At 49.3% G+C, this 16,729-nt stretch overlaps 1 protein-coding gene across 1 annotated transcript in view; it reads left to right on the top strand.

Annotated features, from left to right (window-relative positions):
- The window catches only part of LOC142431721 (carboxylesterase 5A-like), an 80,468-nt gene that overhangs the window by 53,417 nt on the left and 10,322 nt on the right, over nucleotides 1-16,729 (top strand). The window contains 8 exon segments of the mRNA XM_075536700.1: nucleotides 2,926-3,130; nucleotides 4,604-4,748; nucleotides 8,760-8,893; nucleotides 9,394-9,547; nucleotides 12,412-12,516; nucleotides 14,777-14,881; nucleotides 15,603-15,641; nucleotides 16,146-16,286. Coding sequence (XP_075392815.1) covers nucleotides 2,926-3,130; nucleotides 4,604-4,748; nucleotides 8,760-8,893; nucleotides 9,394-9,547; nucleotides 12,412-12,516; nucleotides 14,777-14,881; nucleotides 15,603-15,641; nucleotides 16,146-16,286 — 1,028 coding nt within the window.

Raw genomic sequence — 16,729 nt, 5'->3', positions numbered from 1 at the left:
AGTCATATCTTTGGACCGACTCTCATATTCATAATAATTAGCAACAACCGCAGAAGAAAAGAATCTAACTGTCCCCATGGTAGGATTGATGCTTCATAGCCCGGGAAGTAGGTACTGTTAGGAAACCAGCTTCTGCATAAAGAATAGTCTTTTATAATTCCACATCTGTTTTGTGCTTTTCTGTTCCGGGCCCACAATTTGAGGTAAGTGTTGTCTTTATCTGAAAAGCAGCGACGGAGAGGATGGGAGATTAGGTATCGTTTCCTATGCAGGATATTTCAACCCACGCAGGCTACTCTATTGGGGCCGGACAAGAGAAGACTAGAGAGAAGAGAATGGCCCAGTATCTGAAAGGCCACTGGCCGTGGGGAAGGCAGATTCGTACAGAGCAGCTCCAGCAAAGGTAGAACCAGAATGGATGGGCAGAAGCTGCAGGGGATGAATCTCAGCTCAAGGGGAGGAATTAATCTGCAACAACAACAGATCGGGGCCCCGAGCCATTCTCCCCTCTGGGGAATTCCCCTCAGAACCACCCAGAGAACCTTCTTGGACCTTAGTATCCTACTCTCCCTCATCCCAGAAGTATCGTCTACTGCTCACTGTTGCAATCAGTGAAGCCAAAACCTTTGACTGGCTTTGGAGCCCCTGCCTGACTTACACCTCTCCTGTTCCAGGCTGGTGGGGCTCCTGCAGATTGCTCATGGCCCAAGTGGACCACTGAGCCTTCCCAGGACAGGGCCGTCTCTGTGTTCACAGAAAGGGTGTTCGTAGCCCACTGCCCTATTCCGTCCCTGCAAGGTTCAGGACCTTGGGGAATGGAACCTCCCCTGCTCCCCCTCTCATCCAGCAAGAAGCTCATTCTAATGGCTGAATGTTTCCAGAGACTCAGGAGTGGGATTCAGCCCATTCTCACCGGTTTGCAGGACAGTTACACACCTTTAATGTTGAGTTTGGTGCACTGGTTGTGAAAATGGCACTTTTAAACGCAGCTTTCTCTAAGGTGGGTGAGTGGGAAGTCACCCAGTGTGGAAATGACATACATTTACTTTCCTCACTCCTTTTAAAAGCTCATCGCACACCAGTGCCTGCAGTAATGGTCATTCCTTCCATAGGTGTGAGAAATTAGAACCATGCTTTCAGTATTTATTCATTTCCTAAAACTCATTATACTTTTGGATGCAGTTTGGATACATTTTTATTCCCGTACATTTGTTACTTCAGTGAACAAACACTTATTGCCAAGCGAGAACGTGCCACACAGCCAGAGGGTGACATGCTGACAATCGTTTCAGCTTTGTGTTACATCCCAAGTTCCCACCAGATATTATGAGTGAATTATGCAATTCCCGGAAGTGTTCAAAGAGCTAAAATCGTGTCGGAACAACTGCTGTCAGTTCGGCAGAAGCAGAAATGTTTCCCCCCCCCAAAGAAGAACATAATATGTTCAGAGAAGAGAAGAGAACCTGTTTCTAATATATCAAACACAATGGCTATTCTTCATCAGTCAACCTCTATAGGAATAGCATTCTACTCCTACAGTGACCCCTCATTGAAAAGATGATTCAGGGTAACTTACACAGTCAATGATGCATGGATAAAAATGAAGACTATCACAAGGGAGGATATCACTCAAGAAGAAAAAAATAAACATATTTTTAAAAGAAGCAATAAGGGAATATCTTAAATAGCAGTCTAAAACTCCTCCTTATAACCTAATTTTGTGTACCTCTTTTAGTGTTCTTATTTAAGTATTAACTGTGTGAAACAACAAGCTGCCTTTGGCTTTTCTTTTTGTTGTTTATAATGGTCATGAAGGCAGTGGGCCTGTTGTTAAATGATTTGAAACCCACCACTGCAGAGGCTTCAAATAGAGACAAAACTAAATGTCATGTTCAACCCTAGCAGTCTTCCTTTTCCCACTTATTTCTACTCCCTTTTAAGTGATTTACTTAGGTAAACTTCATATGGCGTCACACGAGCCATTTCAAAGTAAGCACTTGCGAGATAGTTAGTTTATTGTGCCGACTTGGCTGATAAACACATGTGGGGTTAATTGAAGGGCAGCGGGATAAATGGCTCTGTGAGCCCCGCCTTTCCAGGGTCTCTTGCTTTCTGATGGTCGGACCAGGGTGCCACTGCCTTAGCCAGTTCCCTGCTTCAGCTGGCAAGGCTCACTTTCTGCAAGACATCCCTAAGGAGAAGCCACATGGACCTACCCTGATGCAGCTCTGGGTGCTGGAGCAGCCGTGTGGAGACCCCTGCTTGCACTGAGAAGCTCACTGCAGTCGGCATCATGGTGTGTGTTTTGTGAGATGGAGGAGGACTTTGTGGACTGGTGTTGGACATTTGGGTTAATGGGTTAATGTTGGACTTGTGGGTTTGGACAGTACTGGGTTGAGATGTGTTCTTGATGCGCACTGACCCTTTATACAAAACTCTCTCTTATATATGAGTTTCTGTGGATTTATTTCTCTAAAGTACCCAGACTAACACAACTTGGCAAGGCATTCGGTAGTTTTGCAACATTGGGAGCCCTCCATCCCCAACTCCTGTGCACGCCCCAGCTGAGACTCCTGACCCACTCCCAGTTCGTCCACCCCGGCCTCCGCAACCTTGCTCCCCGGAGGCCACAGCCCGCTATCTGTACCCGTGAGCATCTAAGTTAGCTGGGTATGGAAGGGCTTTGGTGAACAACCACAGCTAGCAGCAAGCTCAGAAGGGTCCAGGACGATCTGCTTTGCTTCTGTGGAGTCAGGAGCCAGGACCCTATGCTGCAATGCTGACGGGACTGCCAGCCTTTGGGACTGGGGACAGGATGAGGCAGGCAGATCAAAGATCACCAGGTGCTTCTACTAATTTTGAGTTGCTTTTTTCCCCCAAATGTTTTGTCCTTGATGTGTCTTCATTTCCTCCCATTGTCCACAGGGCACCTGTCCTCACCACCTGTGGTAGACACCGCGAGCGGCAAGGTCCTGGGGAAGTACATCAGCGTGGCCGGATTTGCCCGGCCCGTGGCTGTTTTCCTGGGAGTCCCGTTCGCCAAGCCCCCTCTTGGATCCCTGAGATTTGCTCCCCCGGAGCCTGCAGAACCCTGGGAGTTTGTGAAGGATGCCACCTCCTACCCTCCCATGTAAGCCACCGGGGTGTGGCGTTGACATCTTTCCATGGAGGTGACAGCCTCGCGGTGAGGCAGCACAGAGTCAAGGCTACCAGCTTGTCTGGAATTCCATAGTGGGCAACACAGCAGTTCCTATGGTCCTGGAGCTTGCATCTCCAGAAGGAGGAGACAGTTTTAAAAACAACATGCATATTAATAAACAAATGATGCAGTGTGTTTAGAAATCCAAACCCAAACCCAAACCCAGTGCTGTCAAGGTGACTGCGACACTTGGTAGCCCGCTTGGTTCCCGAGCAGAACTGTCCACAGAATTCCCTTGGTTGCCTTTCGTCTGTGCCGCCACTGAGTGGGTTTGAGCTGTCAGCCAGTGGTTACCAGCCAGATGTTGACTGCTGGTGCAAACCAGGCCCCCTTGCAGCACCTTAGCCTATGTGGGATGCTTGGGGAAAAGAAACACTGGGCAGGGTCCGGGGGCTCAGAAGTAAGCACCCTATTTATTGCCCTGCCTGCAACCCTGGCATGGCTGTGGAATAGGTCATCAAGTGGGGAGGCAGGGGGCATTATGAACTCCCAGCTGTACCCAGCTGGTTTCTCGTGCAGAGCCATGATCCACACGGCCCAGTCACCTGGGCCAAGCGAATGGCAGCTTCCTGGATGACCTCCTGCCTCCTCTGGGGGCCCAGGACTTCGAGGCCCACAGACTCAGATCTCACTCAGCTCAGTGGGCATTTCTGAGGACCTTCAGGCCCCAGCCTCTTTCTGCTTTCCTTAAAAAGGAAATAGTCACAGTTTTAATGTCTTGAAGACAAATTACTCACACTATCCATTATGGAAAGGTTTCAAAAAACAAAACATCACACACACATACACAGACACACACACAGCAGGAAAGGTAAGAAAATTCTAACCACCCAGAGGGGACTCCAGTGAACATTTTAGAATATGTTTCCTAGTCCCCCTCTCTCCTTTTTGTTCTCCTTGCTATTGTAAAACTAGATTTTCTTCCTTGGCGTGCTTAGGATTTTTAAGCATACTGCATCATTTATTCATTAATATCTACGCTTTTTGTTTTCTGTCTCCTCCTATGGACACTGCTGGGTTGCTCACTGAAGGAATTCCAGACAAGGACTGATACTCCACCCAGGTTTAGCTGCCTGGTTTGCACCTTTAAAAGTATGCCTCAAACATTGTGCTGTGTCCTTTAGAAATAGCACAGCCTAATAGGCTGACTTACACGTGCATTGGAAGTTAGAGCTCTCTGTATTTCACGCCAATCCCCTATTTGGAGTATTAAGTTGCTTGGAATGGTTTTTGATAGTCTAAGCTGCTCTCTCACCGCCTCTCCCTCAGGGAGCAGGGAGTGGGGGTGGGGGTGGGAGTACTACAACTCCATTCACTGACTGATGGCCACCAAAGCCCAGCTCTGGGAGACACCTCCTCACTCCGACCTGGCTGACCACTGCTGCTTTCTCTCCTCCCTCCCAGGTGCTCCCAGGATGCAGTGACTGGGCAGGTGATCTCTGAACTCTTTACCAACAGGAAGGAGAGCATCCCCCTCAAGTTTTCTGAAGATTGCCTGTACCTAAATATTTACACTCCTGCTGACTTGACCAGGAAGAGCCGGCTGCCAGTAAGCAGTGGGGACCCTGGGCCCTGGCCTGTGAGCTTTAAACAAGGAGGCATGAAGGCTATTGCCTCATGGGATCCAGGACTCCCTTTGGAGTCCCTGGGCCATCAGTTAACTCAAAGGCTGGAGGTTCGAGGCCCCTTAGTGACACGTCAGGAGATCTTGTGATGTACTTTACAAAAACCAGCCACCAAAACCCTTGTGGAGCCCTTTAGACTCTGACACACAGGGAGTACCAGGAGCTGGTAGCTGACTTCATTTGATGAGTTCCCAGCATCACAGTCCCCTCCTAATGGCCACCCTCCTGTCCAGTGTGAGTTTCCCCCGTGGCCTCATGCGGCTAGGAGGACAAGAATATGTGGTTAGAGTTGGGCTGCTAACTGCAAGGTCAGCTACTCAAAACTCACCAGCCACTGCTCCCATCAAGAGTTACAGTCTCAGGAAATCACAAGGCAGTTCTACACAGTCCCATAGGGTCACTCGGCATTGGCATCAAATTCATGGCAGTGAGTTTGGGAGCTTGGGAGACATCAATTCAAATGAAGGTGGCACTGAAGGCTGGGTGGATGACTCAGCCCTTCCTTTTCAGATAAGGAAACAAGGCCCAGGAGAGGAGGGGGCCTGGGTGTCATGCTGTGAACTGGCTGGACAGGATCATAGTCTCCTGAGGCCTGGGTGTCATGCTGTGAACTGGCTGGACAGGATCATAGTCTCCTGAGTTTCAGACTCCTGCTCTTTGAGCTGGAATGGGGCACAGAGCAACTTCATGGCCTTTCCTTAGCCAGCCAACCCTTCCTTGCCCGTGACCAGTCTCGGTGTCCCATAACAGAGATGGGGTGCGTTATGTGTGCCCATAACAGAGATGGGCAGTGGGCCTTCCCTCTGCCCTTGGCCCACTTTTGGGGGATTTTGTCGTAGCTAATTTCCTGCACTAATTTTCTTGGGCACAGGTTGACATCCTAGTGAGTCAGCACTTCTGGAATAAACAGAGGCCCAGAGATGGGGCAAGTTGCCAGACTTAGGCAAGAGGATGCAGGCCAGGCACTGCTAGGGGCCCAACCCACAAGTGCTACCTGGAGAAAGGAGGTAGGGGAAGGAGGGGTGTGAATGCTTTTGCCCTGGTGCTTGGGTGTAGGGGAGAATGTCTATGAACTTGGACCAAAGAGTCGGCCCAACATGTGCTTTGCGAGGTCCAAGGAGGTGGAGACAAGGGCTCACTCATTCCGTCTTCTATCATTTACTTAGTGCCCTTCATCAAAGGAGCTCTGGTGGTCCAGTGATTGTGTGCTGGGCTGCTAACTGCAAGGTCAAACAGTTGCAAACCACGAGGAACTCCTGGAGAGAACGATAGGGCTTTACAGGTGTGTGTGTGTGTGTGTGTGTGTGTGTGTGTGTGTGTGTAGTTTTGCTGGAGACTCTTCCGAGGGGCTTTCTACTCTTGTAAAGGGTCACAGTCTTGGAAACTCACAGAGGCAGTTCTACCCTGTCCTATAGGGTCCTATGAGTCAGCATTAACTTGATGGTAGAGTTTAGTTTGGATTTGGGCCCTTCCTATGGTGGAAGCCAACCAATGGGTACACAGCGCAAATCCACTCAGAGATGGTGCAGGGGAAAAGCCTGGGGAATCTACGGTTTGTAAAAATAAGAAGATCATGAAAAGCCCGATGGAGCATGGTTCTATCTGACAGGCACGGGGTCACCATGATGGGGGTCCACTCTGCAGCAACTGGTTGGCTGACCTGCTATCTACATAGTTAGGCTCAGGGGTAGGGCAAGAGTCTTCCCAGCGGTGCTGGCTGGACATACAGCTCTTCAGCAAATTATTGCCAACCTGTTCTGGGAATCAGGAGCCCTGGTGGAGGGATGGGTTATATATCAGCTGAGTTAGGCTCTGAGGCTCAGCCTTCACTGTACTTTCAGACTCGACTTCTGGAAGTAAGTAGTGACTGAAGGTGTGTGGGAAACAGAGCTCTAGGAACCCAGAGGAAGTAAAGACTAGTTATGGACACAGGTTCTGGAGCCACAGAATGTGGGTTTAAGTCCTGAGTTTGCCTCTTACAAGTCAAGAAAAGGGAAAACAAACAAACCATGCGTGAAGTTGATTGCAACTTATAGCAAGTCTCTAGGACAGGGTCCAACTGCACATGGAATCATTAAGGCTGTAGATCTTTGGGAAGCAGATGGCCACATCTTGTTCCTGCAAAGCAGCTGTTGGGTCCAAACTGCCAATTATGAGGTGAGCAGCAGAGCGCTTTAACCATTGGACCCTTTGAGCACCCTTCTAGCTGAGATCACCCCATAACCCCAACCAACCAAACATAAACAACCCCAAATCCATTGTCATCAACTCAATTCCAACTCACAGCGATCCCTATGGATGGTTGCCGAGGCTGTAAATCTTCATGGGGGCAGATAGTCTCATTGTTCTCCCTTGGAGCAGCAGATGAGTTTGAACCACCGACCTTCCAGTTAGTAGTTCAATGCATACCCAGCAGCAGCACCAGGGCAATCACTTCCCTTCTCCAAGTCCCACAGTGGGAACCCGCACATGTGAATATGAAATGATTACTCTAACGCCCTTATCTCAGTGTGGGGCTAGATACACAAAGGGAGGGCTCATTCAACGTGAGCTGGAGTTGAAAGGCAGAGCTTATAGTATTGTGGTCATTGGCTGAGCTCTGGAGTCAGACTGCCCGGGTTCAAGCCCCGTTGCTACCACTTGTGGCTGTGTGGCCTCAAACCAGTTAAGCGTCTATTTTGTCTTCTCTGTGAAATGGGACAATGTTAGTATCTGCCTCATGGATGGTTTGTTGAGCATAAAATGATTTAAAGTGCTTAGCACAGTCCTTGGGAGGCCTGAGGACATAGTGGTTATGCATGGGACTTCTAATCAGAAGATCAGCAGTTCAAAACCACCAGCTGTTGCTCCTCAGGAGAACGAGAAGACTTTCTACTCCCATAAAGAGTTAGTCTCCAAGACTGGTCTAATAGTGATAAGTTAGTCTTATAAGAGGCTCCAATAAAAGGATTGGCCAAAATAAAAATAAATAAAAATTTTAAAAAGAGTTAGTCTCAGAAACCCACAGGGGCAGTTCTATCCTGTCCTATAGGATCTCTATGAGTCTGGATAGACTCAATGGCAGTCTGGTTTGTTTGTTTGTTTGTTTGCTTTTAGCATAGTCCCCCTCCCCATGTGTGTTATTGAGCGTGTCATTTCTTTTTATGGAATATACTTTTATTTTAGCTGCTCTCTCATCTCTTCTGCTGTAGCAGTTCTTTACATTCAAGAGCCATGAGCTGTAGGTGATTGTTCCTTGGCCCACAGGGAGGTCTCAGCCAATGCTGATCAGAGAGTTGAAGACCTCTTGGAGGAAGTGGGCTTTGGAGGATGGGTGGGTGGTGAGGAGGCAGAGGGAAGGCAATTTGGACAGAGATGCCATAGGGGAGCAGTTCTCAACCTGTGGCTTGTGACTCCTTTGGGGTCATATGACCCTTTCACAGGAGTCACCCAATTCATAACAGTAGCAAAGTTACAGTTATGAAGTAGCAACAAAAATAATTTTATGGTTGGGGAGTTACCACAACGTGAAGAAGTGTATTAAAAGGCCATAACACGAGGACTGTGGAGAACCACTGCCTTAGGGGATCTGTGGGATCCTTGAGATGACAAGTCACGACAAAAGGCACAACTGAGCCACAAAGGCAGGGCACCTGTGTTTGCTGAACCAGGTAGGCAGCCTGGCAAGAGGGGGAGGGATGCTGGGGAGACATGGGATCCTTAGCCTGCACTGGTTCCCAGGCACCATGAGAAAACTTGAGCCCAGTGGCATTTGGTGCACTGGGAGAAAAGCCAGGGGTGACCAAGTGCCCTGCATGTGGTGGCCAAGGCTCTGTTGGCTCCAACCTGGCAGGGACTGTGGACCACGACCTCCTTGGATTGTGCTCAAACAAGACAGCTTCCTATGGCCCCTTCCAGCTCTGCTTGCTGTGACCAGTATGGCTACCCCTGTATAGGTGATGGTGTGGATCCATGGAGGTGGTCTCATCGTGGGAGGTGCATCGACCTACGATGGGCTGGTCTTGTCTGCCCATGAAGATGTGGTCGTGGTAACCATTCAGTATCGCCTGGGGATCTGGGGCTTCTTCAGGTAAGCTATCAGTTTGGCCCCACTGCCCTCCAAGTACGGGTGTGAGGGCTTCACTCTAATCAGACCGATCCCCCAAGGAAACCTTTGCTAAAGCATTCAAGTCCCTTCCTCTCCATTCCCTGGCCACATTGGCGCACTTATTTCTGTGTATTTGCCTATGCTATTCTCTGCCTGGAATGCCTACTCTACCTAACAAACTCCTATTCATTCTACAAAACCCAACCTAAACGTTACCCTCTCTGAAATCCTCATCTCAGTACTTTGCACGTTCCTCTATCATGGTGCTTAACATGCAACACAGCAGTCAAGGACTTGCAGGAAATATTTGCCAGACGAATGAGCATAGAGCCTTAATCAGAGTGGGGCTGTAAGACGGGAGGTGGGTAAAGACCTCTGTGTCTGGGATGTGGAAGGCCCACCCAGAGCCCGACCCCATCGACAGTCCTGAGAGCCTTGCTGTGACATCTCTGTGTCTCCCCCACCCACCCCGTCACTCACAGCACTGGGGATGAGCACAGCCGTGGAAACTGGGGTCACCTGGACCAAGTGGCTGCACTTCAGTGGGTCCAGGAGAACATTGCCAATTTTGGAGGGAACCCTGGCTCAGTGACCATCTTTGGAGAATCTGCTGGAGGTGAAAGTGTCTCTGTTCTTGTAAGTGACCTTGGCACCAGACCCCACACACAGCAAAGATGCATATGGATCCCTCAGAGTCCAGCCAGTTCAGTCACTGACACCGGTCCTTATTAGGGTTGGATTCAGGCTGAATTTGATCACTGCCCAGCATCAGAAGGTTGGATGTCTAAACTCGTCTCAGCTTCCAGAGTACTTAAAACTCAGCTTAGTACCATGGGGCCAGATGAATGGGTCTCCAGCCCACATTCTCATCCTGCCCAATTGGGTTCTCTCTTTGCATTGCCTGGCTCCTCTAGGGAAGCAGGAGTGGACACAACTTACCAAGGAGAGCAGGGAAGGACCAGAGCAAGTACACAGAAACGTATACAGGTAGTATGTGCAAGGAGAAGCTGAGCATGAAGCCAGGATGGTGTCTTCTCTGATGCGTTCCAAGTGGCTCTCCGTGCCACAGAGGGGGTGGGGCGGGGAACAGCAGTTTCTGGGGCAGAAGGATGGATGTGCTTTGTGGGGAGTGTTCCGATGGAGGTGGTCTGAGAAGGATGGACAAGAGGGACATGGAGGGCTAGGGCAGGGGAAGTGGGCCATAGACAAAATCTGGGGACATAAGATATCTGGTTGGTGTGGGGATGGGCTGGACAGACACCGAGGGAACTTAGGTGAAAGCCAGATGAGAAGGTGCTGGCGCCATCAGAAACCTTCCAGCTGCCTCCGAGCTGAGCACAGGGCGAGTGTTATCACCATCCTTCTAAAACACGCGTGCTTCACAGCTGAACACTCATGAGGATAGCTGACATATCTTTTCAAAGTGGAGGAAGATGTACAGATAAGCCAAGAGAAGGAAAAGACACCACAGTTCCACTACCCAGCTCCACCATTAGCTGTGCAACATGCATGTTTCTAGCATTTCTCCGTGATTCAGCCATTCTATCATCTACCTACCTACCTACCTACCTACCTACCTACCTACCTACCTACCTACCTACCTACCATCTATCTATCTCATCTACATACCTACCTGCCTACCTATCATCTATCTATCTCATCTACATACCTATCATCTATTTATCTCATCTACCTACCTACCTACCTACCTATACCATCTATCTATCTCATCTACATACCTACCTGCCTACCTATCATCTATCTATCTCATCTACATACCTATCATCTATCTATCTCATCTACATACCTACCTGCCTACCTATCATCTATCCCTTCATATCTATCTATCTATCTATCTATCTATCTATCTATCTATCTATCTATCTATCTATCTATCTATCATCTATTTATCTCATCTACCTACCTACCTACCTACCTACCTCCTATCATCTATCTATCCCTTCATCTATCTATCTCATCCATCTATCTATCTACCTACCTCCTATCTTATTTATCCCTTTATCTATCTATCTATCTATCTATCTATCTATCTATCTATCTATCTATCTATCTATCTAAGCTATCTACCATCTACTGTATATAGTAGAGTATAAGCCGACCCAAATATCAGCTGAGGCATCTACTAATTTTACCACAAAAACTGTATTAAAAATGTGCTGAAAAGCTCAGCTTATACACAAGTATATACAGTATCTATCTCATCTATCTACCTACCTATTTATTATCTTTCTATCCCTTCATCTATCTATCTACTTACCGTCTATCCTCCCATCTGTCCATCTACCTATCATCAATCTATCCCTTCATCTATCAATCTACTATCTACCTATAGCTATCTAGCTAATCATCATCATCATCATCTGTTTAGCACCTACCATCTATCTATCACCTATCTTATCCATCAGCTGCCATCTATCAGATCGATCATCTCTGTATCATCTATCTATTTGTAAATAATCTGGGGACACAAATAGGTAATGTGACTGGAAGGCTGTCAGTTTAAGTAAATCTTCAGAAGAAAGGCCTGCAACCTACTGCTGAAAATCAGCCACGGGAAACTCTGTGGACACAGCTCTTCTCTGATCCACAGGAAGTCTCTCTCAGTTAGAACTGACTGGATGGGAATGGCTACTGGTGCCTATCCCAAAATCTTCCTTACCACAACAGTATAACACCCGTATTTCCTTCAGCATTAAATATTCTGCTAGAATATTATTATTAAGAACTCCCTGGTGACATAGGCGCTGAGCCCTTGACTGCTAACCAGAAGGTGGGTGGTTCAGACCCACCAGCCACTCTATGGGAGAAATACGTGACAGTCTGCTTCCATAAAGAGTACAGAGTTCGAAACCCTACTGGGCAGCTTCACGTGGTCCTATAATGTCTCTAGTAGTAGGAATTGATTCCACAGCACACAACAAGAAGTAACATTAAAATTTCCTTCAGAATAGTATTTCTGTGTTCACATAGTCTTTCCTGGAATTAATGCAAGTTAATTTATTGACCCCTTGGGCATTTTGGATGTTTTGCTGTTACCAATATTACAGCGTGAGCATCCTTTACACCTTTGTGTGCGGCCCCCCACCCCCACTCTCCCGTGATGGTTCAGCTTAAGATCCCTGCTGAGTCATGGAAATGCTACCTCAGAAATATGCCTTTGATGTTCCTTTGGAATTGCCCAGCTCTCCTGAGGGTCATTCTACTTTGTGTGGTTGATACTTAAGGTGGGCCACACAGCCTCTATCCTGGCCCTCCCCCTGTGCTCCTGGTCCTCCCTGCTGGCATTCTCTTGGGAGCCAGGTCAGGGCAAGTGAGGAGCCGTGGTGATGCCCACTGAGTCCTCTTATGTGCTCCTGAACCTTCTTGATTTACCTCCAGACGGAGCTGCAGGTGGAGATAGCTAGCTGTGGAAGAGCAGACGTGTCATATTGCTGCCTTCCCCGGGAACATAAGCTCCTGTTCCTCCACACCTCTCGCAGGTTTTATCTCCTCTGGCTAAGAACCTCTTCCACCGAGCCATCTCTGAGAGCGGGGTGGCCTTCACTGCTCTTTTGGTCAAGAACGAAAGCAGGTCCGCAGCCAAGGTAGGTGGAATCTCAGGGATACACCCCCCCCCCCACCCCCGAAGGAGCATGGAAGAGAGCTGGCTGGGCAGGCAGACAGTGCTGCCCTGAGAAGCAGGGCACAAGGAAGTGGGGATTTCCAGAACAGCCTCAGTTTGGAAGGTGGTGAGGCTGAATTCAAGAAGCCGGGAGGACTTGTGGCCACTCTGTGTCCACTCCACACAGTAGCCGTATCTCTTCCTGCTTCTGGAATTTCTGGCAATCGGTGATGTTCCTGGGCCACTCTCTCTGTGTCCTCTACTTCTCCCTGGGCCTTTTAATTTCTTTCAACAAATCCATGCTAAGGATGACCATGTGCCAGGCACTGCCCCAGGTTCCACGGAACCAGTGCACGTGCATCATGGTCCCGCCATCATGGGCCTCACCTCTTATCCACCTTCTCCTTCTCCGTCCAGTTCTCATGACCACCCCACCTGCTCTGACACTTCAGAACTTCCTTTGGGTTCAAGAAAATAGTAAGGATTTCTCCTCTCCTAATAGTTTTAGATTCATGTTAGAAGCTCTCAGACCCTATTCCAGGTCACTTAGAAAAGAGATTCTCCGTCTTAGCTTTGCTTGGATGGAGAGCCTTGGCCCCATCGATTGTGTTCTCTTGTGAACATAGTTTTCGAGATCTCAGTAGCCCAGAAGAAAAGACCATTCTTAGAAAAGTTCGGGGCAAAGGTGTGCTTGGCAGACCGGCTCAACTGCAAGAATAGGATAGTCAACTTCTTCGGGAGGGTCTTCTTTTTCTTTCAGTAGAGTGAAAAGCTCTGAGCTTGTGTTAGCGGCTCTCCATGCCTTCATCCGGGGAGCTTCCGTGGCTAGCCTTAGAATCTGGTCCGTTGTGTTTATTTTATGACCCATGAGTTAATTTTTAGACTTTTCTATCAAATGATTTAAAAATGTTTAAATCATTGGAAAACTCAAAAGAAGAACAATGTTACAGGACCTGTGGAAACTATATATAAAGTTCCAATCTCAGTGTCCACAAATGAAGTTTTATAGGAGTACACACCACACACAGTGGTCCACTTTTCACATGTGGCTCCTTTTCACAGCACCAGCAGGGCTGAGTAGCTGCAAGACAGACCGTATGACTCAAAAAGTCTACAATCTGTGCTATCGGGCCCTTGAATCAACATTGTGTTGACCCTGGACCCAGAGAGGTGTCAGGTTCCTACCTGAATCTCTAACTCATAAATTTGCAGATGGAAAACCTTCACAATGGCCCAAACACCTCACTTACTTTGGGGCAGTATTTGTCCTGCATTGGGATGGAGGCAATGCTGTCTTACTGTCAGGCTTGGGATGGAATATTCTTCTGTACTTTCTGAAGTGCCTTTGTGTGCGTCTCCTTACCTGGACCTCTCTGAATTCTGCACGTGGTTGAATGAATGTTGGAGCCCTTGCTCCCGCTTACGTATAACTCCATCTATGGGGCCGACCGCCCTCCTCATCTCAAAGAGAAGAGGCCCAGGGGACTCACAGGTGCAAGGGTCATGCACCCCTGCTCCTTAGAATCGCTTGGTGATCTGCTCCCATGAAGATGGCAGCCCGGGGGTCTCTGTGGGGCAGTTCTACTCTGTCACATCAGGCCGCTGGAAACCATCTTGGTCATATCATTCAAGGGCCAAGCTGGTCAGACATTGAAGTCACTCACCTCTAATCTGATGGCTGGAATGGCATCTCTTTGATGAGGCATGTGACGTTAGCTGGTCTGGCTGATTTCCTGGGCCTCGTGTGGCCCTCGGGTCAGATAGTCACCGCCCCTGCCTCAGATATTCAGATTTGAGGGCTTCATGCTCGTTTTTAACAGATATAAGAGAACAGATCAGGCAACGGAGCGCTCCCTGGGTGGTGAACACGGTTAAGACACCTGATGCTAACGAAAAGGTTGGAAGATGGGAGCCTCCCCAGAGATGCGTCAGGAGACAAGCCTGCTGATCCTGTTCTGAACAGTCACAGCCATTGAACACCCCGTGGCCCACAGTTCTTTGAAACGCTTGAGTTACGACTGATGTGATCACACTGTTTCCGGCTGAGGTCGCAGGTTCAGAGGGCATGTGTCCTCGGCTCAAGTCCCCATTCCAACAAGTAGCGAAAGCAAGACTGCAACCTTACCCGGTGGTCAGTTTTCTGCCGCCGCCCACCACCTTCAGACAGAGGGTAGCGTAGGATGCCGTCTCAGTTGCTGAGGGACGGAAATCACTAGAAGTGCTGTCACCTGTGCTCTCCACAGCAAATAGCTATGTTTGCTGGGTGTAAAACTACCACCTCCGCCGTCATGGTTCACTGCCTGCGCCAGAAGACGGAGGACGAGCTCTTGGAGATCATGCTAAAGATGGTAGGTGCATTCGCTCTCGTGGCCCCCACAAGCCCCACCCCATAAACGTGGCTCCCAGCTTCCTCTCTGAAGCTCCTCCCCCATCACCTGGGAACCCTACCTGGATTCCCAGTGGATCGGAAGAAGGCATTTATATTTTCCCATTTTGTTGAGAAAGATTTCCAATGTCGGGAGGAGGAATAATAACATCACACATGCAGCTGGCTTCTGCAGCTACATCTCAGAACCTTATTGGTGATTCCCTCCATACTGGCCAGGGGTGTTGGTTGCAGGGTCCCCGAACAGTCAGTGGGATTTGGGTGGGGGTGAACTCTGTTGGGTTGGCTTAGGCATGGGCCATTCTTGAACCAATCTCTGTTGTGGTTAGGGAGCTGGAGGGCCTCAGGTCACCAATGGAGAAAGAGTGGGGAAGCAGAACCCCCCCACCACCACCTGAGGAAGATGGGGGTGCAGTCTCTAAGAGCTGGGAAAGTGGAAGGAGGACGGGACTAGCACAAACAAGGGGTACTCTCTTCAGGGCTCCAGTGACACTGGCTCAGAGTCCCCAGGGCCCGTCCTGGTCTTGTCCCCACCTCCCGCTTCCCTGTTCTGCTTTCAGGGTAGCCAGCATCCTATCCTGCCCACCTTCTGAAGGGCAGCCTGATGCCACCAGCACGTCCCGGGAACACAAGGTCCACCTCTCTCCCAGCCTCTCACTCAGCTTCTGCCTTTGTTTCCACAGAAATTCTTTGTTCTGGATATCCTTGGAGATCCCAGAGAGGTATGTGCCTTCGGGGTACCCCTCGGCACTCCTGTTGAATGTGGAAGACAGACTCCTCCTGTTTGTGGGATCATAGGAACTCCTGGGGTCTATAAGACCAAGGCCTAGAGAGGGGCAGTGGCCCACTTCCCCTCTTTGTTTATTGTACCCCATCCCCTGAACTAGAATGCTGGGTTCTCGGAGAGCAGGGCACGTCATCTTTCTTGTCTGTTTTTCGGTTTGGACTCCATATTCCAAATGTGGTCCTGAGAAGCCAACTGAATCCCACTCGGTCCTCACCCCTCAACACATCATTCCCAGAGAGGGGGCAGTGGGACAGGTGTGTAGAGTCACAGGCAGTGCCACCAGAACGGGTAACCCGCTGGGTGGTGGCAGCTAAAGATGGCAGTGGGGAGGATGCTGGGGAAGTTTCCAGTCTCTGTGTGGCAGGGACAAAGGTGCCCCGAGACCTGAGTTTTGGGGCCCTGCCCAGCTCTGACCTTCATACTCTGCTCCCTTCCCCAGAGCTGCCCCTTCCTGCCCACTGTGGTGGATGGAGTGTTCTTGCCACGCCCGCTGGAAGAGATCATTGCTGAGAAGAAATTCAACACGGTCCCCTACATCATTGGAATCAACAAGCAAGAGTTTGGCTGGCTTATTCCAACAGTGAGAACTTGGAGGGCTACCACCCTCCTCAAATCGGGGGAGCAGTTTTTTATTCCCCAAGCCCTTCTCTGAGTAGAAGGCTGTGGCCACCCTTTAGCATGAGTTGACATTTCCGTGGAAACCGTCTCTCAGGTGGCCAGATGGGTGGTGCAGGCCATCTCCCCAAACACTCTGTGTCCTTCCGGTCCAACCCCCCAAAATGGCGGTGCTAGGTGGGCCGGTAGAATGAGGCTGAGGCAGGTGGGAAACCCTCAGGGTAGACCAGACGGGGGAAAGAACGTGGGAGACACAGAGAGCTAAGCCTCAGCTCAGTTTCTCACCTGCGTCTGGTGCCACCGTTCTCCCTCACGAAGTGGCTGCACGTGTACTTAGTCACTAATTGGAGAGAGGCAGAGAAACAGGTTTTTGTGGCAGTAAAAATTTTCTTCTAAATGTGAAGAAGG

The sequence above is a fragment of the Tenrec ecaudatus genome, chromosome 18 (assembly GCF_050624435.1).
Source record: "Tenrec ecaudatus isolate mTenEca1 chromosome 18, mTenEca1.hap1, whole genome shotgun sequence".
NCBI classification, from domain to species: domain Eukaryota; kingdom Metazoa; phylum Chordata; class Mammalia; order Afrosoricida; family Tenrecidae; genus Tenrec; species Tenrec ecaudatus.
This window is presented reverse-complemented; position numbering and strand designations above follow the sequence as displayed.